The sequence below is a fragment of the Scyliorhinus canicula genome, chromosome 13, assembly GCF_902713615.1.
Source record: "Scyliorhinus canicula chromosome 13, sScyCan1.1, whole genome shotgun sequence".
Classification (NCBI taxonomy): domain Eukaryota; kingdom Metazoa; phylum Chordata; class Chondrichthyes; order Carcharhiniformes; family Scyliorhinidae; genus Scyliorhinus; species Scyliorhinus canicula.
Genome location: NC_052158.1, coordinates 60,087,755 through 60,113,596, shown reverse-complemented (window position 1 = coordinate 60,113,596; position 25,842 = coordinate 60,087,755). Strand labels below are relative to the sequence as shown.

Sequence of the window (25,842 nt, the reverse complement as noted above, 5' to 3'; positions counted from 1 at the left end):
CTCCTATGTCTGGAACTTGTGTCTGATGGAAGGCAAAGTTTGGGTGGGATTGGTCTCTGATAATGCTGTTTGCCTTCCTGAGGCAGCAGGTGTAGACAGAATCAATGTGCGGGTGGCAAGCTTGTGTGATGTGTTGGGCTGAATTCACCACACGCTGCAGTTTCTTGCGATCTTGGGCCGAGCAGTTCACATACCAAGGTCCATACCGATCTTCATCCCCAAGGCCTCCTTCCAAAATATAGATTCAGAGCAGCCAGAGCTACACATAGGGAAGAAGGCTGACACCCTATTTTTCGCTTCCCTAATCACAAGCCAAAGAATCCTGCTCGGCTGGCGACCAGCAGCTCCACCCACAACTACAAACTGGCTCGCTGACATTTCTCCACCTGGAGAAGATCAAATATGCCATCCGAGGGTCAGAGGAAGGGTTCCTTACTGCATGGGGCAATTTGTCGGTCTATTCCAAAACCTGTTCGAGGCCAATAAAAGCCATTAGAGGGGGAAACTGGAAGGATTAGAAAGGGAAAGTGGAAAAGAAAAAGACAAGGAGGAACGTCAGGGACACACAACTAAGGGGGGGGGGGGGGGGGGGGGAAAGAGGAGTAAGAGAATCTGAGAGGGACAAAGAGAGACAATACTGGGGCGGGGGGGGGGCAGCACCCCTTCCACAAAAAGGAACAGCTGAAGACGACAGAGGGAGAAAAGAAAGGGGGGGGGGGAATTAAGGAGAAGGAACAGCACACCTCCGGATCGACCAGGGAGGCCATCAGGAGGGGGGCACGAAGGAGAACATGCCAAACTACACAGCAACAATTTGTAAATAAAGAAACGCAACACAAAGCCCTTTTACACTGTATAATAAATGAAAACGAACGGCAATGTACATCATTTTTAAAATGCCCATAAGATGATGTTTTTTAAAAATCACCACCAGTCAGCTCTCCCCCTCAAAAGGGAAAGCAGCCTATGGTCACCTGGGACTGTGGCAATATTTACATTGCCCCTTGTTGACATGCCATTCACATGCATTTAATGCTCGCCCGATGTCCATGTTAATTAAAAATTAAATGTTACAGAATTGTGGAGATCTACATTCTAAATGAAATGCTCAAGCACAACACAAAAGGAAACTACCAACAACGGGTCTCCGGTAACGGAGACCATGTGAACAGCATTGACTATAATCCCAAGAAAGAAAACACATTGATTTGTGACAGTGAATTGCAACGCCACTGATACAAATAAAGGTCTGGAAAAGGAACTGTATATCCTGCCATTTGTTCATGACCAATATCAAAGGACACCACTATATTCACAGAATCTACCCCATGACTGAAAGTAAATCGCTGTAATGAAATAAATCGCAAATGTTAGGGTTCATTGAAGTGATGATCAAAGCCTCTTTTAATTTCCTTCCTGCTCTAGAATACCAGAACATAAAACCACAGCTATCAGTGTTGCCTGTGAGATCTTTTATTTAACAGCTTGAAGGTTGTTCAGGCATCAAGACCACTGGCACTGTTTGATTACTCAGTCATGGAGAAAGAACAGGTAGTAACAGACCCTGTAAAGGTTATTGGTAACCTAGGAGGAATACTGGTCACCAATTTACTGCAAACCCACACGGATTTAGATTTCACAAGCAACATTGACTCAGGGCATGAGGAGGTTCAGGCTCTGAGGCTAGCAGGAAGTTAAGCAAGGGGGGGGGGGGGGGGGGGGAGAGCTGGGAGTAGGGCACGGGCGAGGCTTCAGCTCCTGGAGTAACTGCTCTTTTTTGCTGTCTGGGGTCCCGTGCTGGTTTTCTAAAAAGGGACATTCCTAAAAAAAAAGGAGAGATGATCAGTATTAAAATTAATGAAACACTTTTTACACCTAGATGGATAAATACTGGTTCAGCACAGTGGGCTAAACAGCTGGCTTGTAATGCAGAACCAGGCCAGCAGCGTGGGTTCAATTCCCGTACCAGCCTCCCCGAACTGGCACTGGAATGTGGCGACTAGAGTCTTTTCACAGTAACTTCATTGAAGCCTACTTGTGACAATAAGTGATTACTCTTATTATTTTTATGGCACTTTGAAAAGCTAGGCAGCAGAAACAAGTCCTTTCACAGCAATTGATGGGGGAATACGAGATGAATCTGGAAATTGCAGTTGCAAGCAAAAGGACAATATTCTTCTCAAAAAGTCCACGTCCCCAAATCTCTTATCTTCTGGACAGGAAAGAAGGATCTTATTTCCAGAGTTCTCCAATAGGCTCCTTGCTGGCTTTCTCTATGGTTTTCTTCACTTTGGACATTATCTCCTGGTGTAAATCATCAATACTTTGGGAAGCATCTAATCTCTGTTTTATTGAAATAAAATAAAAATCTAGTTAGATAATCTCTCAACTAAATGGTGAATGTTGCAGAAATTGTTTTCAGTGTTATTCTCTGGGGTGACATCTCCTCCCCCGCGCCGCAGCCCACCACTTCCCCCACTCCACAAAATTATTTTACTTTTTGGCGACAATGACACACTCAAGGTCACTAATTTCCCATGCCTTCCTTTATAAAACTATAGTCCATCTGAGATAGTCTGTCCATACCTTCCAGTCCAGGCTCTCATCTTTCATTAGCTCTTCAAACTGTTGAAGCACCAGCTCCTGGAAGGTAAGTTTCTCATATCGCTCATTGCCAAAGCCTCCTCGCTTCATGGCTATCGAAGGGTTAAGATGAAGAAAGAGGATCACATCAGGCTTTGGGATACCAATGTCTGGTTGTTTGCACCATTCCAGTGTGAAATCCTATTTGATGAAGCATTTGAAGTATCATTAGTACAGGAGAAGATGATCAGCATTAAAATCAACATTGCTTTAAATTCCTTTTATACACAGACAGACAGTGACTACCTTATTTTTTGTGGCTCCCTAGTTTTGGTTTCCCCCACAAGTAAAAACATCCTTTCGATATCTACCCTTTCAAATTTCTCTGTAATTTTAAAGACCTCTATCAAATCAAAGTCCTACAAAGCAGCTTGAGAAATGCAAATGCCTTCTTCAACTATTTTCACATTCGTTTGCTTTCGTAAGTCTTTCCATCCTCTCACTGAAGTCCGAACCGATACAACAGGTTTCCCATCTGTAGACCTCGGGTCATTCAACTCATTAATGCCTCATCCTGGCCAATACTTAACTCTCAACTAACATCATTCATGATCACGTTGCTATTTATTTTCAGAGCTTGCTGTGAGAAACTGCTTACACTTCATTGGCTGTGAAGGATTGTGGGGACATAGTGTGGTCGTCAAAGATACTGCACAAATGCTTCGGTCGACTTTTATCAATTTATCTTTTTCAAACCTTATTCTTCAGTTCTGAAGGTTACACACATCAAATAATTCAAAAATATCATGTCCACCATCAATATTCGACCATCTGCATCTTCAATTATGAGCCATGATGTGGAGATGCCGGCGTTGGACTGGGGTGAGCACAGTAAGAAGTCTTACAACACCAGGTTAAAGTCCAACAGGTTTGTTTCAAACACGAGCTTTCGGAGCACGGCTCCTTCTTCATTCACCTGAAGAAGGAGCCGTGCTCCGAAAGCTCGTGTTTGAAACAAACCTGTTGGACTTTAACCTGGTGTTGTAAGACTTCTTACTGTGTTCAATTATGAGGACAGATGTGAGAGGTCGGCCTGTTCTCCTTGGAGAAGAGAAAGCTCAGAGGAGATTTGATAGAGGTGTTCAAAATAATGAGGGAATAATGAGGAAAGAGGTGGACAGATAGGGAGTACTGTTCCCTCTTGTAAAAGGATCAACAATGAGAAGACACAGATTTAAAGGTGATTTGCAAAAGAAACAAGTGATGTGAGAAAAAGCTTTTTCACATAACAACTGGTTCAGGTCTGGAATGCCTGGAAGTGTGGTATTCAAGGGGGCATTAGATGACTGCTTGAATATAAACAATGTGCAGGGATACGGGGAAAGTCAGGGGACCGGCACTAAGTCATTCGGTGCAGACACAATGGGCCAAATGGTCTTTTCTGCGCCACAACAATTCTGTGATCTGAAACGCTAATTCTGTTTCTCTCCACAGATGCTGCCTGACCTGCCTTATGCTTCCAGCAATTTCTTGGGGATTTTAATTGTAATTACCTTCTTTCAGATGCTGGGTATTTGTACAAAAATAAGACACCTCATCAATCTTAAATACAAGTGATCAATTCCAATGCAGTTCTCTGATCTTGCGTCAGGAAAAAGCAGGGAGGGGTGGCCCGATGACGCAGTAGGTCGCACTGCTGTCTCAAGGCATCGAGGACCCGGGTTCGATCCCGGCCCCAGGTCACTGTCCGTGTGGGGCTTGCCCATGCTCCCAGTGTCTGCATGTGTCTCACCCCCACAATCCAAAAGGATGTGCAGGGTAGGTGAAATGGCACGCTAAATTGCCTCTAATTGGAAAACAAAATTGGGTACTCTGAATTTATTTATTTATTTTTTAAAAGGAAAAAGCAGGGAGATATGTCAGAGCCCCTTCACTAAAACTGGTTTACACATTTCAGATATACTTTTTACCTGCTACATTGTGTTACTTACTGGTTTTGCACTTGTGAATGCAGCTCCAGAAAATGCATATCTGTCCAGGATCACAGTGACACCTTCCTGTAACTTCTCTTTAATCAGTGGCCTGGAACAGAGAACAATTTTATGTCACAACAGTAAGCGCAGTCCAATGATTCCAGGGAATCTAAATCAAACACGCATTTCAACATTCCAGTACTCACGCATTTAAAGTAGAGACAACAAGGAACAATAAGAGTGACTGTGTTACTGAAATAACCCAGAGATCAGGTCTAATGCTCTGGAGACACAATTACAAATCAAGGAGTTGCAACCATCATTCAGCAGAAGTGCCGAGTGGATAATCAATCTTGACAGTCTCCTGAAGTCTCCATCACATATCAATTTACAGCCAACTCAATTCCCTCCACAAGGTGTCAAGCATGAAAGCACTGGATGTAGCAAATGCGATGGGCCCTGACAACATACTGGAAATAGAACATAGAACATTCAGTGCAGAAGGAGGCCATTCGGCCCATCGAGTCTGCACCGACCCACTTAAGCCCTCACTTCCACCCTAACCCCGTAACCCAATAACCCCTCCTAACCTTTTTTTTTGGTGACTAAGGGCAATTGATCATAGCCAATCCACCTAACCTGCACATCTTTGGACTGTGGGAGGAAACCGGAGCACCCGGAGGAAACCCACGCAGACACGGGGAGAACATGCAGACTCCACACAGACAGTGACCCAACCTGGGACCGTGGCGCTGTGAAGCCACAGTGCTATCCACTTGTACTACTGTGCTGCCCTACTGGAGACGTGTACTCCAGAACGAGTCGCACCTCTACAAGTTTTTCCAATTCAGCTACAATACTGCCATCTACCCAAAATGGAAAAATATCTAGCAAGTATCAACAAAATGCAGAACAAAGCCAATCCGGCCAAAAACAGCCCCATCAGCCTACTCTTTTTAAAAAATAATTTTTATTGAAATTTTTACAAAATACAAAATATAAACATCTTAACTCTATTAACAAACACCCGCGGTAACACCCCATGAACAATACCCCCCCAGCTTCAAGAGAAACTTCAAACAAAAGGAAAGAACAAAACCAAAAAGAAAAGAGCACCCAGACAACGAAAGGGAAAGAGATAGCACCCTCCACAAACCCATGTGCACAGTTCTCTTCCCCCCCCCCCCCAGACAACGAAAGGGAAAGAGATAGCACCCTCCACAAACCCATGTGCACAGTTCTCTTCCCCCCCCCCCCAGACAACGAAAGGGAAAGAGATAGCACCCTCCACAAACCCATGTGCACAGTTCTCTTCCCTTCCCCCCCCCCCCCCCAGACAACGAAAGGGAAAGAGATAGCACCCTCCACAAACCCATGTGCACAGTTCTCTTCCCCCCCCCCCCCCCCCCCCCCCCGGGTTGCTGCTGCTGCCGGCCTATTTCCCTACCGTTCCGCCAGGAAGTCCAGAAAAGGCTGCCACCGCCTGAAAAACCCTTGTACTGATCCCCTCAGGGCAAATTTCACCCTCTCCAATTTAATGAACCCCGCCATATCAGAGATCCAGGCCTCCACGCTTGAGGGCGTCGCATCCTTCCATTGGAGCAAGATCCTCCGCCGGGCTACTAGGGACCCCATCAGCCTACTCAATCATCACCAAAGTCATGGAGGGTAATTATCAGGCAGCACTTACACAGCAATAACATGCTCACTGACAGACAGTTTGCCACGGCCACAGCTGCTGACTTTATTACTGCCTTGATCCTAACATGGACAAAAAAAAAGAGTTCCAGAGGGAAGGAGAATTATGGCAGTGTTTGACTGAATGTGACTTCAAGAAGACCTATTAAAATGCAAGTCAATGGGAATCGGGGAAACTCCCCACTGGTTGGAGTCTTACCTAGCACAAATAAAAATGGTTGCGGTTGTTAAGAGTTCAATCACCTGACTTCCGATGGTGGCGATGACGTAGGAAGCCACACATTTGGGAGCTCCCGTTTTAAACGGACTTTTTGGCGCTTTTCAGAGCCCAAAACGGAAATTTTTCGACGTCTCCCGGTGGGAGAAGGTGTGCTGATCGACTTTCCCCGCAGTCCATGACTCGAACTCGGAGTGGAAAGGGGGAAAAAATGGCAGCAGCTCCCCAGAAAAAACGGGGGAAGGAATCCAAGATGGCGGCCGGAGGAGCTCCAGAGGAGTGGAAGCAGTGGGCCCTGGAGCAACAAGCTGCTCTCCTGCGCTGTTTTACAGACTTCAAGGCTGAGGTACTGAGCTCTCTGCAGGAAACGAACAGAAGGCTGTCGGAGATTCAGACGACCCAGGGTGCTGCCATCAATGAGTTGCAGACGCAGGCCACTGAACGAGAGGAGGAGGCCGGGATCCTCGTGAGTAAGGTGGAGGGGCACAAGGCACTCCACAAGAAGTGGCAGGAACGCTTTGAGGAGCTTGATCACCGCATGAGGCGGAAAAATCTGCGGATCTTGGGCCTTGCGGAGGGGCTGGAGGTGTCGGACCTGACAACCTACGTGGCTACAATGCTGAACTCGCTAGTGGGGGCCGGGTCTTTCCATCTGCCCTTGGAGCTGGAGGGAGCACACAGAGTACTGGCCAGGAGGCCCAAGGAGAATGAACCCCCGCGTGCGGTGCTGGTGAGGTTCTACCGGTTCAGTGATCGGGAGTGCGTGCTGCGCTGGGCCAAGAAGGTGAAGAGCAGCAATTGGGAGAATGGGGTAGTACGGATCTACCAGGATTGGAGTGCGGAGGTGGCTAAGCGGCGGTCCAGATTTAATCGGACGAAAGAGGTGCTTTACAGGAAAAACATAAAGTTCGGAATGTTGCAGCCCGTGCGCCTGTGGGTAACTTATTCGGACCGGCATTATTATTTCGACTCCCCGGAGGAGGCGTGGGCTTTCGTGCGGACGGAGAAACTGGATTTGAACTAGGGGTTGGGGGTTGCGGGGTCGGTTGTAATGCTTTATTGCTGGTTTCTGCTGTTGCTGTGTTTTTTTTTTGTACTTTTGCAATTTTGATATGGTTATTTATGGGGGTGTTGTTCTATTATGTTTTTGTTTTGCTGTGGAGCATTGTTTGAGTTTTGTATCTTGCGGGGAGGGTTGGGGGGGGGGGGGGTTTGTTGTATTCTATGTTGGGTTGGGGGTATGGAGTGGGGCTGGCATTTGGGAGCTGAGTCAGAAGGGTGTGGTGGGGCAGTGCGAAAACGTGGGCTTTCCTCTGGTTTCCCGCGCTGCGGGGCTGGGGGGTGGAGACGATGACGGGGGCAGGCAGGGCCTTAACTGGTTCTTCCCCGTGCTGGAGCGGTGCCTGGAGGAGGGATAGATTAGGGGATGATCCCACTTTGGGAGGGGTCGGGCTATTGGCGGAAGTTTCCGGGGTCAGCAGAAGTTAGCTGACCCACGGAAGTACAATGGAGGATGGTTCGCGGCTAGGAGGGTTCCTAGCCTTGGTGGGTGGAGGGGGGGGGAAGAGGGAGGAGTTTATGATTGCTAATATTATTGTTATTTTTGGTATTTTATTATGGTTCGCTGTTGTTGTATAACTTCAAAATTTTTCAATAAAAATTATTATTTTTTTTTTAAAAAAAGAGTTCAATCACCTCAGCCCTGAGACATTGCTGTAGATATTAATCATGGTTGTGTCCTAGATTCAACCATCTTCAGCTGCTTCAAAAACAACCTTGCCTCCATCATAAAAATCAGAAATTGTGAAGCTTTCTGATAATTGTGCAGTGTTCAGTTTCATTCATAACTCTTCAGATACTTGAGCAGTTGTGCCCACATGCAGCAAGTCCTGGTCAACATTGGGCTGACAAGTGGCAGGGAATGATGATCTCCAACAAGAGAAAATTTAACCACCACCTGTTGATGCTCAATGGTATCACCATTTCTCACCATCTCCCAACATCATACTGCAGAAGTCGGGTCACTGGCCAACTGGAAACTTAGCCAGACAAGCCACAAATATATAGTGTTTACAAAAGCAGGTCAGAGGCTGGGGCAGTTAATACAGCAAGGCACAAGTCAGCAGTAGTGACGAATATTGTCCACTGCCAAGATGAGTGCAGATCTAACAACACATGCAATACTTGACACCATTCAAGGGAACGCAGCCTGCATGATTGGCACCCGATCAACCATCTTCAACAACTCCATCCATTGTTGATGCAGTGTATACCAACTAGCCACTCAACAAGGCTCCTTTTATGTGCCTTCTAAACCCACAATAGATACCATCTAGAAGGACAAGCACAGCAGCTACATGGGAAAATCACCACCTGCTAGTTCCACTCCAAGCCACACACCATTCCTTCACTGTCACTGGGCCAACATCCTGGAACTGTGGGTGTACCTACACCTCATATGTAGAGTTCTTGGTCCAACCATCTTCAGCTGCTTTATCAATGACCTCGCTTCCATCAGAAGGTCAGAAGTGGGGATGTTTGCAGATCTGCACAATGTTCAGCACCATTTGGGACTCCTCAGATAATGAAATAGTCCATGTCCAAATGTAGCAAGACCGGGACAATATCCAGGCTTGGGCTGTTGTGGCATGTTATATTCATGCCACACGCGTGCCAGACAATGACCATCTTCTACAAGAGAGGATATAACCACCGCCCCTTGACATTCAATGGCATTACCATCGCTGAATCCCCCACAATCAACATCCTGGGGTTTACCATTGATCGAAACTGAACTGGACTAGCCATATTAATACTGTGGCTACCAGGGCAGGTCAAAGGCTAGGAATCCTATGGCAAATAACTCATCTCCTGACCCCCCAAAGTCTGTCCACCATCTACAAGGCACAAGTCAGGTGTGTAATGGAATATTCTTCACTTGCCTAGATGAGTGCAGCTCCAACAACACTCAAGAAGCTCAACACCATAGAGGAACAAAACTGCCCGGTAGAAGGCTCCCCCTTCCACAAACATTCAAACCCTCCACCACCAACGATCAGTGGCAAACATGTACCATCTGCAAGATGCACTGCAGTAACTCACCAAGGTTTCTTAGGCAACACCTGCCAAACCCACAACAACTACCAGGGGAACCTCCAGGTGGTGGGTTTTCCAGCTATCTGCTGCTCTTGTCCTTCTAGACAGGTAATGGTTGTGGATTTGGCAGGTGTTGCCTGTAAATTAGTAAAATAAAAAGCAACTGGATTCAATACTGTGCAGTTTGAAACCAATTACACTTCAAGCTAGAAATGCAGGGCAACAGGAACAGAATAACTGATCAGAAAGTGTGCTTTCACCCAATACACTGCAACAGTTACACCCGAGAAAGGATCACCCACGTCTCCAAATTTACAATCTTAAAAGTATGTTAGAATTCCTTTACACTCGTTCCCATCTGTTGGCAGCAAAGAGCAGGTGCACAGTGTGATCATCCAAGTTCTTCTTCTTCTCCAGGTATGAGCTGATCAGGTGGCCAATTTCAGTCCCTCTGTCTGAACACAAACAAGACACTGATCAGGGATGTTCACTTCCATGTTTTCATTTAAGAACAACAGCTTGCATTTATATTCAGCCTTCAATGTCGTGCAATATTCCAAAAGATTCACAGGAGTGTTCTGAAACAAGATTTGACACCAGTTGGGACATGATGTATTAGGACAGAAGCTTGGTCAAAGTAGATTTTTAGAATTGTTTTAAAAAGTAGACCTTGGTAGAGGGGTTTAGAGAGGGAATTCAGAACGCAAGGCCAAGACAGCTGAAAGTATAACCACAAATGAAGGAGGGAAGGAAATCAGTTGTGTGCAAGTGGTCAGAATTCTGGAAACACAAAGATTGCATTTAGTTGCAGGACTGGAGGGGATTACAGAGATAGGGAGAGACATTGACAAACAAGGATTTGAAAGCAAGGACAATGATTTTAAGATCAAGGGCTTGTCAAACTGGGAGGCAGTGTAAAGGATGATTTAATGAGAGTTTGGGCAATAGAGTTTTGGATATACTAAGTTTATGGAGGGTGGGAGGCCAACCAGGAGAGCATTGGAATAGTCAAGTCTAGACACATCAGAGGAATTGATGCAGGTTTCAACAGAAGTTCAATTAAGGTAGTGTGAAGATAGATGATGCTGTTGATATTCAGCGACAGTGCCATAGTATTATCTTGATATTCTTAGAAACATGGAACCACTACAGTTCAGAAGGCCAATCGGCCCATCGAGTCTGCATCAACCCTGATCCCTACCTAGGCCCACACTCCACACTATCCCCGTAACCCAGTAAACCTTATCTAACCTTTTTGGACACTAAGGGGTAATTTAGCATGGCCAATCCACCTAAACTGCACATCTTTGAACTGTGGGAAGAAACCGGAGCACCCAGAGGAATCTCATACAGGCACAGGAGAATGTGCAAACTCCATTCAGTCACCAAGGCTGGGTCCCTGGTGCTGAGGTAGCATTACCTACCCCTGTGCCACCCTCTTGTTTCCTTAATTATGGTGCTGTCTCTGCAGACAGTAACCCGAGCAAGAATATGTTAATGGCATAGATTAATCTTAATATTAAAGCTCACAAACGACTGTGATTGGAGGCATGAACAGAAAATTCTGCAAATACACCGGTCTGGTTGCTTCTGTGGAGAAAGATACTGAGTTAATGTCTCAATTCAATGACCTTTCATCTGGTTTGCAGATAAGGTGAAGGTGACAGAATAACTGTGTTATGCCAAGTTCAAAATTAATTGCGTTGGGGGTATAAGGGGATGTTGCTGTGGCCTTTTCCCAGGTCAGAGTGATCAGAGTGAAAGGTCAGAGGGTACTGTGAATACAGAGCAAGGAGGTGGTCTGGAAGGAGGAACGGGTCCAGAGGAAAGTGAATAGAAAGATGGATCCAAAAGGGCGTTGGTACCATAAGTTGTTGAATAAGGCTATCGTTCACTGGACTAGCCATATTACTGTGGGTACAAGAGCAGGTCAGGGGTTAGGCATCTTGTGGTGAGTAACTCACCTCCTGGCTCCCCAAAACCTGTCCACAATCTACAAGGCACAAATTTAGCAACACCACCACCTGCAAGTACCCCTCCAAGTCACATAACATCGGGCAGCACAGTAGCACACGTGGTTAGCACTCTGGCTTCACAGCGCCAGGGTCCCAGGTTCGATTCCCCGCTGGGTCGCTGTCTGTGAGGAGTCTGCACGTTCTCCCAGTGTGTGCGTGGGTTTCCTCCGGGTGCTCTAGTTTCCTTCCACAGTCCAAAGCTGTGCAGGTTAGGTGGATTGGCCATGCTAAATTGCCCTTAGTGTCCAAAACGGTTAGATGGGGTTATTGGGTTACGGGGATAGGGTGGAAGTGAGGGCTTAAGTGGGTCGGTGCAGACTCGAGGGCCGAATGGCCTCCTTCTGCACTGCATGTTAAACATAGAACGATACAGCGCAGTACAGGCCCTTTGGCCCACGATGTTGTACCGACATGGGAAGTCAAAAACTAAAGGCCATCTAACCTACACTATGCCATTATCATCCATATGCTTATCCAATAAACTTTTAAATGCCCTCAATGTTGGCGAGTTCACTACTGTTGCAGGGCATTCCACGGCCTCACCACTCTTTGCGTAAAAAACCTACCTCTGACCTGTGTCCTATATCTATTACCCCTCAATTTATGGCTATGTCCCCTCGTGCTAGCCACCTCCATCCGCGGGAGAAGGCTCTCGCTGTCCACCCTATCTAACCCTCTGATCATTTTGTATGCCTCTATTATGTTCTATGTTCTAATAATATCCTGACTTGGAAATAGGGCACCAGCCCTGGGTCAAAATCCTGGCAGTCCCTCCACAACAGCACTGAGGGTGTACAAGCTCTGGGAGAGCAGTTGCAGCTTGTTAATTAGCTTAAACTGGTTTACAGAAGCTTGAAACTGTTTTGCATGGAGCATAAGAACATGCCTTCCGCAGTGCTGCCTCGCCTAGATAGTCAACATCTGCTCCCAAAGGTAGGGAGCCTAAAATCAGAGGGCATAGGTTTAAGGTAAGAGGGGAGAGATACAGAATGGTCCAGAGGGGCAATTTTTCCACAGAGGGTGGCTAGTGTCTGGAACGAGCTGCCAGAAGCAGTAGTAGAGACGGGTACAATTTTGTCTTTTGAAAAGCATTGACAGTTGTATTGGTAAGCTGGGCCAAACATGGGCAATTGGGACTAGCTTAGTGGTAAAAATTGGACGGCACGGACAAGTTGGGCCGAACCTCATGACCTGTGATGTATTGCTTATATCTGCCTTTTTGCCCATGACATACAGCTTTAGAGTGAGAAAAGGCAGTAGAGAAGCAATAAGTTTATGGAACCATGGTTAGGTCGCACCATAAATACTCTGGACTTTTGGTCCACTCACTTTAGGAATTATATTATTGGCACAGAGGGAGTACAATGAAGGTTCATCAGATTTGTTCCAGGGGATCACTTCTCAGTCTTTTGGCTCAGATCAAGTGCAGATTTGTTCCGGGGAGACCTCCGGAAGTAGCTTGTAGGAGAGGTCACACCTAAGGTAGCTCCCACCGGGGTCCTTCTTTTAGGTACTTTGTGCCCAGTTTCTGGGGAATTTTGGTGAGCAAACAGTAGCTTAGGGAAGCACAAGTGGATAGCACTGTGGCTTCACAGCGCCAGGATCCCAGGTTCGATTCCCAGCTGGATCACTGTCTGTGCGGAGTCTGCACGTTCTCCCCATGATTGTGTGGGTTTCCTCCCACAGTCCAAAGATGTGCAGGTTAGGTGGATTGGCCATAATAAATTGCCCTTAGTGATCAAAAAGGTTGGGCGGGGTTACTGGGTTTCAGTGGAAATGAGGGCTTAAGTGGATCGGTGCAGACTCGAGGGGCCGAATGGCCTCCTTCTGCACTGTATGTTCTATGTTCAAATCCACCCCATCTAATTGCATAAAGAATTCTGTCGATGAAAGTATGTCCAAAGTTACAAAAAAGGTTGGTGGCAAGAAGACTACTGGTGGTAATCCTTCGACAGAACCAGAGATTTTGTGTGGATCATTGGGTGGAAAGATGGTGGAGACAGCCCCTCCGGTTTCCTCCCACAGTCCAAAGATGTGCGGGTTAGGTGGATTGGCCATGCTAAATTGCCCGTAGTGTCCTAAAAAGTAAGGTTAGGGGGGGGGGGGGGGGGGGGGGTTGTTGGGTTACGGGTATAGGGTGGATACGTGGGTTTGAGTAGGGTGATCATGGCTCGGCACAACATCGAGGGCTGAAGGGCCTGTTCTGTGCTATTTTGTTCTATTTTCTATGTTCTATTACAGTTGAAACGCTGACTGGGCTGGTGGCGCAAGAGTTTGAAAAGCAATTCGAGAAACACTTTGATAAGCAAGGAAATGTAATGATGGAAACCCTCAAAACTTTAATTAAAGAGGTGCTTGCCCCGATTCTGGAGAAGCCGAGAAAAACTTTGGAGGCTGTGAAGGAACATCGAGAGGTTCTGAAGGATGTGGAGGCAGCCTGGTCACGACAGAGAAACCAAATGGCCTCATTGGAATCTGAGATACTGTTGGTGGAGGAGAGAAATAAGAACATGAAGGCAAATGTGGACGACCCGGAGAAGAGGTCGAGGAGACAGAACCTCAGAATCGTGGAGTTGCCGGACGCGGTGGAGGGCCAAGAGAGAGAGAGAGAGAGAGAGAGAGAGAAAATGTCCCCTCTGGAGTTGGATAGAGCCCACCAATCTCCCCGGGCGAATGAGCCACCAGGGCCGGTGGTTGTTAGATTCCGTAGCTTCCAGAAAGTGGGTCCTGAAATGGTCCACAGAGAATCTGGATTTGAGTTGGGAAGGAAGCACCATCCTGATTTGCCAGAACGTTAGAGCGGAGTTGGCGAAGAGGTCAGTAGCCTTAATAAGGCAAAATCAGCGACAAACAAAAGCGGAGTGAGGTTTGGAGTGGTGTACCTGGCAAGGCTGAGAGTTACTTTTGTATCAAAAGACTTTTTTTTTTAATTTAGAGTGCACAATATTTTCCAATTAAGGGGCAATTTAGCATGGCCAATCCACCTGTCCTGCACATCTTTTGGGTTGTGGGGGTTAAACCCACGCAAACATGGGGAGAACATGCAAACTCCACATAGACAGTGACCCAGGGTCGGGATTCGAACCCGGGTCCTCAACGCTGTAGGCAGCAATGCTAACCACTGTGCCACCGTGCTGCCCTAAAGACTATTTTTGTAAACATTGGAGGAGACGGAGGCTCTTGTCAAGGAGTGCGGACTTGGGACTTAATTAAAAGGTTTGACTTGGACTTTAATGCGGGCAAACGGGAAAGGTTTGTTTGATATGGTTTGTATTTTGTATATGTTTGTATATGTCGTATGGTGTCGATGGGGGGGTGGGGGGAATTAATGGTTACAGTATCAGTATGTGTAGAAGCCAACCGTTTTCTAACACACCTAATAGTTAAAAGATAGCTAAATATCAAGCCTCTGTCTTACTGAATACCCATTTTAAATTCACTCATAACCTCAGGTCATCTCAAAACATGTAGCTTACAAAGCAGCATGACACAGCACAAATTCTACAACATAAAAACACATAATTCAACAGAAACACAGAAGAACCTGATAGATTAAAACAAACACTGACAAGAGTGTCCAAGGACAGGGCAGGCTCCATGGGAACAGCATAGCAACGACATGGTAATATTAAGGCACCATTGTTCTCAATGTTGATAACAGCTAAGTCAGCAAGAAGTCAGTTCAAGCCGCTCGCAATAACGGCACAGAATCGCATTCCATAACACATACAAGAATTCACTTATGAAGCATTTCAAGTTAATGTTACACATTAAAGATTGACAGCTAACCGTCAAATCAAACTCATTTGATTTTAACCCAAACCAATTAGGATTACATAGGGGTGTAGATAGATGGCTAAAGACTGATATGATTTAGTATAACCGTGATAGTCCGTACGGCCATCTTTATCCTGGATCATTCTATATTTTGATCTAACTTACTCGCTGTCTCTATTTTTCATATTTACACTTTTCCACTCTAACTCTTGAAGTAAATGCAAACTGTTTGCCGTAAGCAAGAAAATCATTTCTGTATCATTTGAAAGTTAAATTGTGTACAAATTACTTCTTTGAGTCCTTTTTGCATGCCGGACTTATTAGAGAATAAGATTTAAGTGATTCTCAATTGTGATCAAATAGAGGCAATAAACAATTCTTATTTGCACCCGAGAAGTGTTAACTCAAATCTCCACTGAGTTTTAGTGTTCGCGAGCGCCACTAGATCTGCGTGGTACATCTCTACAGTATGGAAAATACATGACCCTTGGGATGTTAAGCATTGAAAGGGTGTTGGATTTGTAGTGGGAGCACTTATGGGAGTTTTTCTTTCTTTGTTCTTTTGAGCGTATATCCTGGGCTGGGGCTACCTCACTAGCAGTAGGAGTAAGGTGGGCAGCTTGGCTTTGTAAGCAGAACTATATTGGTCTAGTGGGGAGTGCCAAGACCGACCTGCAAAGGTGGGATAACCTTCCCGTGTCCTTGGCAGGCAGGGTCCAATGAAGATGAACATTCTTCCATGATTTTTCCAGTGTATTCCTGTTTTTCTCTCTAAATACTTCTTTGGGAAGGCCGACAAGATGATATCTTATCAGCTCTAGTTGCACAAGACCGAGGTTTTGTAGGGTAGCCCTTCAAAGAGATTCACAGTCAGGGGCTGGGGCCAACATTGCCTAACTTTAATTATGCTGTTTAATTATTGGGCAGCTAACTCCGAGAAGGTGTTAGGTTGGTGTAGCGACCCAGGGTCCACTTGGGTGCAGATAGAGGCGAGGTCATGCAGGGAATCTGATTTGGGAGCACTGGTGATGACTTTGCTCCCGTTCTCGCCGACAAAATACTGTTCAAGTCACGTGGCTTTTTCCACTCTAAGGACATGCAGACAATTTAAATTCAAGTCAGTGTTGAAGCTGGCCCCCATCTGTGTTAACCATATTTTCCAGCCAGCAAGATTGGACACCATGTTTAGGGTGTGGGGATGGAGAAATTGGGAGACCTGTTTCTGGAGGAGCAGTTGGCCAGCCTAGAGGAACTGACGGTGAAGTTTGGGCTCTCAGGTTCAGACCCATTCAGACATCTCCAGATTCGGAATTTTACATGACGGATCTTCCAAACATTCCCATGACGCCGCCAATATCTCTGTTGGAAAGGGTCCTATCTAGGTGGATTCTAGCAGAAGATTCGGCTTCAGTGCAAGGGGTAACGGCTAGGTGGGAGGAAGAGCTGGGGCCTATAGTAGATGAGCTGTGGAGTGAAGCCCTTCGCAGAGTGAACTCCACGTCTTCATGCACGAGACTGGGTTTGATCCATCTTAAAAGTGGTGAGTTATTTCTTATCGGAGGTGGACAATAGGCACGAGTGCTGTTCCAGGACGCCGGCCAATTACACGCACACATTCTGGTGTTGTCCCAAGCTTGAGCTTTTGGGCCTCCTTCTTTTGCACCACGTCAGTGATTTTGAATATTGAACTGGCGCCTGTCTGTTAGTTGCCATATCTGGGGTGTTGGACTCATTGGGACTACAGATACGTGCGGGGGCAGATGTTCTTGCCTTGATTGCCCAGAGGCAGATTCTGCTGGGGTCGAGGTCTGCATCGCCACCCAGCACCTCAGTGTGGTTGGGAGTTTTTGTACCTAGAGACGGTCAAGTACACCGTGAGGGGTATACACAAAGTGTTCTCCCGAACTGACTTCTTTATTTTAGATAAGACATTGCTGGCTGGGGTGGTTGTCACTGAATACTCAATGATAGTGGTGACTGATCACGCCCCGCACTAGGTGGGCTTGCGGATGAGTAAGGGGAGGGGGGACAGCGCCCGCAATGGAGGTTAGATGTGGGGCTGCTGGCGGAGGAACAGGTGTGTAAGTGGGTGGAGGAGGCCATTCGGAGGTATGTGGAGATAAACAACAAGTGGGAGGTTTCGGCAGCCACGGTAGGTAGGCGCTGAAGGCAGTGGTGAGAGGGGAGTTCATCGCGATACAGGCACACAGGGAGAAGGCGGAGCGGGTGGAGATAGGCTAGTGGAGGAGATCCTTCAGGTGGACAGCACGCATTCGGAGACCCGGGAGGTGGGGCTGCTAAAGGAACAGCAGAAGGAGTTTGGGTTGCTATCTACAGGGGAGGGTGGCGTACGACTGCGGGGAGAAAGCAAGCAGGATGCAGGCACACCAGTTGAGGAAGCAGGAGGCGGCAAAGCAGATCAGGAAAGTGAAGGATAAGGGGTGGGGGAGGGGGAATGCGGTCCTGGACCCGGTGGGGATGAACAGGGTGTTCAGGGACTTTTACAGTCATTTATACAAGTCGGAATCCCCTAACAGGGTGGAGGGGTTGAGGTGTTTTGTTTTTTTTTTAAAAAGAGGGGTAGGAGTTCCCACGGGTGGAAGAAGAGCTGGTGGAGGGCCTGGGGCCTGGTTGAAGTGACGGAGGGGCTGGAGGCAATGCAGTCGGGCAAGGCCCCGGACAGGTACCCAGTGGAGTTCTACAAAAGGTTCTCGGGAGCACTGGGGCCCTTGTTGGCAAGGGAGTTCAATGAGGCTCGGGAGCGATGTCGCAGGCCTCGATTTCTCTCATGCTGAAGCGGGAAAAGGACCCGGAACAGTGTGGATCGTACAGGCCAATCTCCCTGTTAAAGGATCCTGTGGCCTTGAGAATAGAGGATTGTGTGCCAGGGGTGATAGGACAGGACCGGAGGGGTTTGTGAAGGGGAGACATTTGGTGATGAATATTAGAAGGCTGTTAAATGTGATTATGATGCCCTCTGAGGAACGAGAGGTGGAGGTGGTTGTCGCCATGGATACGGGAAGAGCCTTTGATCGGGTGGAGTGGGAGGTCCTGGGCGGTTTGTGTTTGGATTGGGTTTTGTCGTCTGGGCCCGTTGCTGACACCGGTCGCAAGTGTGCGGATGAACTGGATGAGCTCGGACTATTTTAGGTTGCATCGGGGGACGAGGCAGGGATGTCCACTCTCCCCACTGCTTTTTGCCTTGGCTATATCACAGAATGTACATTGCAGAAGGAGCGAATCCGGCCCATCGAGTCTCCACAGGCCTTTGCAAAGAGCACTCGATAGTAGCGTCTGCTCTGAGGTTGTGGGGACAGTGGCGGAAGCATATGGGGGGGTGGAGGGGGTAGTCGGTGTGGGCACCAATTTGCACTGGTGGTGGGGGGGCCTGTATGGCAGATTTGTTTATAGATTGAGGTCTTTCTTATAGATTGAGGTCTTTCCACATTTGGAGGATTGGAGGAGAGCTGCCTGATGGGAACGGGTTCCACTACTTGCCCACACCTTCACCCTATCCCCGTAACCACCATACCTTCCCTTTTTTGGACATTAAGCGCAATTATTGAGCCACTGGCGATGGCGTTGACAGCATCGAAGGACTGGCAGGGGATAGTACAGGAGGGAAATGGAGCACAGGAACGACCTGCCGTTGGACATTTCTAACCCACAGGGAGGATTATGGGGATCCGAGGGCAATTTGGCTGGTTTCCAGGTATAAATTGAATATGGATAAAAGCGAAGCCTTTGCGATCCAAGCGAGGGGGCAGGAGAAGAGATTGGGGGAGATTCCGCTCAAAGTGGAGGGGGGGGGGGGGGAAAAGAGAAGAGAGTTTTCGATATTTGGGCATCCAGGTGGCGCGGGAGTGGGAGCAGCTGCACGAGCTGAATCTAGCTCGGTTGGTGGAGCAGATGAAGGGGAACTTTAGAAGGTGGGATGTGCTCCTGTTGTCACTGACGGGGACGGTGCAGACGGTGATGATGACATATCTCCCGAGGTTTCTGTTCATATTTCAGAGCCCTCCTATATTTATCGCTAAGGCTTTCTTCAAGAGGGCGAATGTGGTGATTTCTGTGTTTGTGTGGGCGGGTAAAAGCCCGCGGGTGAAGGCAGACAGCATTATCAGAGACCCTTCCCAACTAGGCTTTGCCTTCTTCCAGACCCTTCCATCAGGCAGAAGGTACAGAAGTCTGAAGACCCGCACATCCAGACATAGGAACGACTTCTTCCCCACAGCTACTCCTCACTGACTCTCCCTCGGACCGATCTGTTGCCTGTAAGAACACTATTCACGACATCCTATGCTGCTCTTGCTCATGTAATTGCTTTGTTTACACCTTGTTCCACACTATAACCAATCACTGTTTGTCAATGTACCATTTGTCAATGTACTCGGTCGATTATTCTTTTTTGTCTACGATGTACGTACTGTGTCCGTTCCCTTAGCCGCAGAAAAATACTTTTCACTGTACTTCGGTACATGCGACAATAAATCAAATCAATCAAGAAGGCGTTGCTGGAGCGAGGTTTTGTGGGGGGGGGGGGGGGGGTGCCCTACCGAACTTTATAATTTAATGGGCGGCAAACATTGCAATGGTCAGGAAGTGGGTAGTGGGGAAGGTGTCGGTATCGGAGCGGATGGAGGCAGCCTCATGTCGAGGCACAAGTTTTGGGGTAATGTTAACTGCTGTTCTCACCAGCTTGGTGCTCCAAAGCTCGATAGTAGCGTCTGCTCTGAGGTTGCGGGGACAGTGGAGGAAGCATATGGGGGTGGAGGGGATAGTCGGTGTGGGCACCAATTTGCAGTGGTGGCGGGGGGGCCTGTATGGCAGATTTGTTTATAGATTGAGGTCTTTCTTATAGATTGAGGTCTTTCCACATTTGGAGGATTGGAGGAGAGCTGCCTGATGGGAACGGGTTCCACTACTTGCAGGTGAGGGACTTTGTGCGGAGGCAGGTTGACCTTTCCACACCTGCCGCCCCAGAGGGTACAGGACAAGGTCGTGTTGAAAACGGGGGGGGGGGGGGCAGGTCTCGGAAATTTATAAACAGCTCATGGATTGGGAGGGAGCCCCGATAGGGGAAGTAAAGCGAAAGTGGGAGGTAGAATTGGGCAGGGAGTTGGAGGTCAGGGGATGACCTGAGGAGAGTCAATGCGTCCTCATCGTGTGCCAGGCATAGCCTGATACGTGGTTCATAGGGCGCACATGACTGTGGCCCGGATGAGCGGGTTCTTTGAAGGGGTGGAGGATAGGTCTGGGCGGTGTGCGGGAAGGGCCTGCAAATCATGGCCATATGTTTTCGGTGTGTCCGAAGCTTTTGGCAGGAATTTGCTGATGTGATGTCGAAGGAATTGAAGGTCAGGATGGTTCCGAGTCCAGAGGTAGCAATTTTTGGTGTGTCGGAAGACCCGGGAGTCTCGGGGGAGAGAGAGGTGGACGTTTTGGCCTTTGCCTCCCTGGTAGCCTGAGACGGATCTTATTGGCATGGAGGGACCTGGAGCCCCTGAAATTGGGGCTATGGATTAATGACATGGCCAGGTTTCTCAGGCTTGAGAAGATCAAGTTCGCCTCGAGAGGATCGATGCTAGGTGGGAACCTGGTTAGTGCAAAATTGGGATTGGGGAATTATGTATGCAAACCATGGCTCGATTTGGTTGTTGGTTGGGTGGGTGTTGTTTACTTACATAAGAACATAAGAACTAGGAGCAGGAGTAGGCCATCTGGCCCCTCGAGCCTGCTCCACCATTCAGTGAGATCATGGCTGATTTTTTGTGGACTCAGCTCCACTTTCCGGCCCGAACACCATAAATCTTAATCCCTTTATTCTTCAAAAAACTATCTATCTTTACCTTAAAAACATTTAATGAAGGAGCCTCAACTGCTTCACTGGGCAAGGAATTCCTTAGGTTAACAACCCTTTGGGTGAAGAAGTTCCTCCTAAACTCAGTCCTAAATCTACTTCCCCTTATTTTGAGGTTATGCCCCCTAGTTCTGCTTTCACCCGCCAGTGGAAACAACCTGCCCGCATCTATCCTATCTATTCTCTTCATAATTTTATATGTTTCTATAAGATCACCTCTCATCCTTCTAAATTCCAACGAGTACAGTCCCAGTCTACTCAACCTCTCCTCGTAATACAACCCCTTCAGCTCTGGGATTAACCTAGTGAATCTCCTCTGTACACCCTCCAGTGCCAGTACGTCCTTTCACAAGTAAAGAGACCAAAACTGAACACAATACTCCAGGTGTGGCCGCACTAACAACTTATACAATTGCAGCATAACCTCCCTAGTTTAAACTCCATCCCTCTAGCAATGAAGGACAAAATTCAATTTGCCTTCTTAATCACCTGTGGCACCTGTTAGCCAACTTTGTGACTCATGCACTAGCACACCCAGATCTCTCTCTGCACAGCAGCATGCTTTAATATTTTCTCATTTATATAATAATCCCGTTTGCTGATATTCCTACCAAAATGGATAACCTAATTTGTTAACATTGTATTCCATCTGCCAGACCCTAGCCCATTCACTTAACCTATCCAAATCCCTCTGCAGACTTCCAGTATCATCTGCACTTTTCGCTTTACCACTTATCTTAGTGTCATCTGCAAACTTGGACACACTGCCCTTGGCCCCCAACTCCAAATCATCTATGTAAATTGTGAACAATTGTGGGCCCAACACGGATCCCTGAGGGACACCACTAGCTACTGATTGCCAACCAGAAAAAACCCCATTAATCCCCACTCTTTGCTTTCTATTAATTAACCAATCCTCTATCCATGCTACTACTTTACCCTTAATGCCATGCATCTTTATCTTATGCAGCTTGTGTGGCACCTTGTCAAAGGCTTTCTGGAAATCCAGATATACCACATCCATTGGCTCCCCGTTATACTTTGCTTCTTTTTTTGAAAATTGTGAAAATTATAAATGCCTGAATAAAAACATTTTTTTTTTTTTAAAAATACTGCAAGTGAAGGAAATCAGAATTAGAAACAAAATTACTGTTTGCGGTCAATGGCATTTCATCAAAAGCAAACATTGCTCCTCCTAACTGCAACTCTTCATAACCTTTAACTCAGTAATATTTAAAAAATGACTGAGACAGAAGTTAGAAAACTCCTTCCAGACTGGTGTTCTACAATCCCTTAGACGCCCAATGCGATTCACCTTATCCTACTCTTCTGCTTGTTTAACAAAAACAAAACATTTTGACATCTTCCTGCAGGTGAGAAGCTCCAAAGGAAGAGTTATTTTCAATGGTTGATAGTTCATGCCCACACAATGATAGTGTTACATTACTTGATGCTTTCCAACAATTCAGAAGTACTCTATTGGCTCATAAAGCTCATTGTGACGTTTGGAGGTGATGAAAGGTGCTAGATAAATGCAAGTTTTCCTTTCCGTCAGGTACAAATGTGGCATGCTCCACCCGAAAACCAGCAAAACATTTGTTAAAAAGCTTCACAAAGTACTTGGGTTTCTATTAGAGTATGCCAATTACAATTTATAAATAAATCCTTAAGTAAATTATAGTTCTAGGTTACTTTGTTTGCTAACTTTATGTTAACTTCAGTCAAACAACATCTGGACGCACAAATCAGAAAGGTCCCAGCTTCAATCTCCAGTCGCTGTTGAATCAATCTTTTCAGGACAGGAAAGAGCTGAGGAGTAGGGGAAAACTCAAAATAAACATGCTTCCCAAAATCACAGGAACAAAGGGGCTGGGGTAACACAGGAACTGGGATTGGGGGGGGGGGGGGGGGGGGGGATTATGGTGTTCACACAGGAACAGGAGGGGCGGATTGTAGGGGTCACTGAGATGGGAGTGGATTGTCGAGGGTCACAGGGACTGGGGGGAAGAATTGCAGGCGTCCCCCAGGGACTTGGGATTGGGGGGGGGGGGGGGGGGAGGGCAGGGAATTGCAGGGGGCCTCCAGTGACCTTGGGGGGGGGGGGGCAGAATTGCAGGGGTCCCCAGGGATTTTGGGGGGGGGGAGCAACTGCAGATGTCCCCTTGGGAGTGGGGTTATACGGGTCACAAGGATCGGGGGCTGGAGAAACGTGGGATAAAGAGAGAAGTGGCCGCTCATGAAACTTTACCCGGGAAGCGCAGCACCTCAGCGGCTCGGCCTTGCTGCCGCAGAGCCTCTTGCAGCCTTCGACACTGGGTGGTCTTGCCGGAGCGATCCATTCCCTCGAGCACAATGAGAGCTCCCCGTTTGGTCGCCATCAGTCCCGCGCATTTAGAAACGAGCGCTCTTTTGATTGTGCTCCGACAGGCCGAGCGCCCATTGGATGGTGCTCCGATAGGCCGAGCGCCCATTGGATGGTGCTCCGACAGGCTGAGCGCCCATTGGATGGTGCTCCGACAGGCCGAGCGTCCATTGGCTTCCAGCTAAGGGCTGGTAGCCAGTCAGAGAAAGGAGATCACCGATTGGTTATAGCCTGGCAACAGTCCTCGCATCCAATGTCTGACACCCAGAGACATGGGGTACAATCCCGGATTGGCTTCCAGCAGAAGCCGAAGTAGCTATTCGCCTCCTGCCTCATTGATTGCCGCCCGCCCGCATTGATTGCGCCCGCATTGATTGCCGCCCGCCCGTCCGCATTTGCCCGCCCGCATTGATTGCCGCCCGCCCGCATTGATTGCCACGCATTTTTTTTGCCGCCCGAGCACTGATTGGTTGTTTCCGGCCCAAGCTTTGATTGGCTGTCTACTTAATGACATCTCCGCGCTTGCGCACAGCGTAACCTATGGACAGACAAACAAACAGAAGCAGAACATTGCAGGTGCTGGAAACCTGAGACAAAAATGGAAAATGCTGGGAGGTCTGATAATATGAAATGAAGTATCGGTGGAGAGAAAAAAAATCGCTTATTGTCACAACTAGGCTTCAATGAAGTTACTGTGAAAAGCCCTAGTTGCCAAATTCCGGCGCCTGTTCGGGGAGGCCGGTACGGGAATTGAACAAGCGCTGCTAACAAGTTCATGTTTCACGTCAATGACTTTTCATCAAAACTGGATTCAACATGAAAATATCAAAATCCTGCCCATGCTGGAAATTTAAATTACAAATGGAAAGTATTGGAATAACTCCGCATATCTGACAGTTCAGCTGTGAAGTCATATTCTACCTGGAATGTTATCTCTGTTTCTCTCACCACAATTTCTGCCTGACCTGCTCAGTGTTTCCAGCATTTTCTGATTTTATTTTGGAGTTAACAAGTTCTCAGTGGCAGAGAAATAACAAAATTGAATGTCTGTTGTCGGGTGGCTAGCAGGAGAGATTGAATAAGAGATAATAGCGAAAGGGAGTGATAATTATAAAATCATAGTGATACAGTACAGAAGGAAACTATTCAATCCATTGTGTTTGCACTGGCTCTTTAGATTCCACCTAATTCTATCTGAGTAATTGCATTACCCTGCGTTCTCTCCTTAGCTCTGTATTTTCTTTCACATATTTATCTAATTATTTGTTGAGGCTTACAACTGAATGTTTCCACCAGTCCCAAGCAAAGCATATCCGATCACAATGCATTGTGTTAAAATGTTCTTTCATCTCACTTCTAGTTCTTTTGTTAAACACCATTCACCTGTGTCCTGCACGTACTGACTATTCTCTGATAGAAAATAGGCTCTCCTTATTTATCATTCTTGATTTTGAGCACTTCTTTCAAATCTCTTCTTTATCTTCTGTGCTCTAAGGAGAATAATCCCAGTTTCTCCAGTCTCTTCATATCACTGATCAATGCCATCTTGGTAAATCTCATCCGTATCCTCTCCAGGGCCTCCTCTCCAGGGCCTGCATTTTCAGGATGGTAAACGTTCAGTGCTCATCGTCTGGAGAGTCAGTGGGGATGACTCTGACCGGTCCACTGCCATTTTGCATTCAAATGAATGTTGATTGGCAGCAGGTGAGACTTGCATTCTTCCTTAGAAGGAAGTCCCACCTTGGACAGCGGTCACCCAATCCGATTGGTCGACAGCTCTGTAGCCCATCCAGGCACAACGCTGCAGTGGCCAGAAGAGGTAAGTCCCAGAATCAGCAGTGCTGGTAAGTTCAAGGGCTCCCGGGGAGGGCAGAATAGGGGGTGCCTTGTTGGGCATCATGACTCGAGCAATCCCGCTGTCATGGTGTAGGTTCGGCAGGCAAGAGGATTGGATGTCTCCAGTCCATGGTGGGAAGATGTGCCCACAGTCTGAAGGAGCCATCCGATGGCGGATGCTCCCCTTTCCTACCCGAGATCAAGGGAGAGACATTTTTTGTTTCTCACCCTCAGTCATTGGGCGCATGCCAGCCTAAGAATTGAGGCTGGGTGGAACAAAGGTTATTAAGTGCCCACTTAAGGGCCTTAATTGGGTATGAGCGGGCTTCAAGGCCTTGTCCACTCCATTGTAAAAACATGTCCAGGTCAGGACGGGATCCCAGAGGGAATCCTTTCCATGCTGTTTAATGCTGCCCTCCTCTCCC

At 47.3% G+C, this 25,842-nt stretch overlaps 1 protein-coding gene across 2 annotated transcripts; it reads right to left on the bottom strand.

Moving 5' to 3' along the window:
- Positions 1-841: 841 nt before the first annotated feature.
- On the bottom strand, positions 842-23,963 carry dtymk (deoxythymidylate kinase (thymidylate kinase)). 2 transcript variants are annotated; one of them, XM_038816148.1, is made up of 5 exons: positions 23,468-23,963; positions 9,914-10,022; positions 4,575-4,665; positions 2,587-2,784; positions 842-1,821 (listed from the first exon to the last, which is right to left on the bottom strand). In XM_038816148.1, exons 1-5 carry the CDS (start codon positions 23,688-23,690, stop codon positions 1,684-1,686), a joined length of 759 nt encoding a protein of 252 aa, XP_038672076.1. In that variant the 5' UTR covers positions 23,691-23,963; the 3' UTR covers positions 842-1,683. The 2 variants fall into 2 exon arrangements, with proteins under 2 accessions (XP_038672076.1, XP_038672077.1); XM_038816149.1 differs by lacking the exon at positions 842-1,821 and adding an exon at positions 2,049-2,343 and having other exon boundaries at positions 23,468-23,953.
- Positions 23,964-25,842: the final 1,879 nt, after the last annotated feature.

Coding starts and splice junctions, on each gene's coding strand:
- dtymk (XM_038816148.1), bottom strand. CDS start 23,690: ATGGGCGCTCGGCCTATCGGAGCACCATCCAATGGGCGCTCGGCCTGT. Junction 10,023..23,467: donor TGAGGTGCTGCGCTTCCCGG/GTAAAGTTTCAT, acceptor GTTTGTGTTCAG/ACAGAGGGACTGAAATTGGC. Junction 2,785..4,574: donor CATTCACAAGTGCAAAACCA/GTAAGTAACACA, acceptor TTCATCAAATAG/GATTTCACACTGGAATGGTG.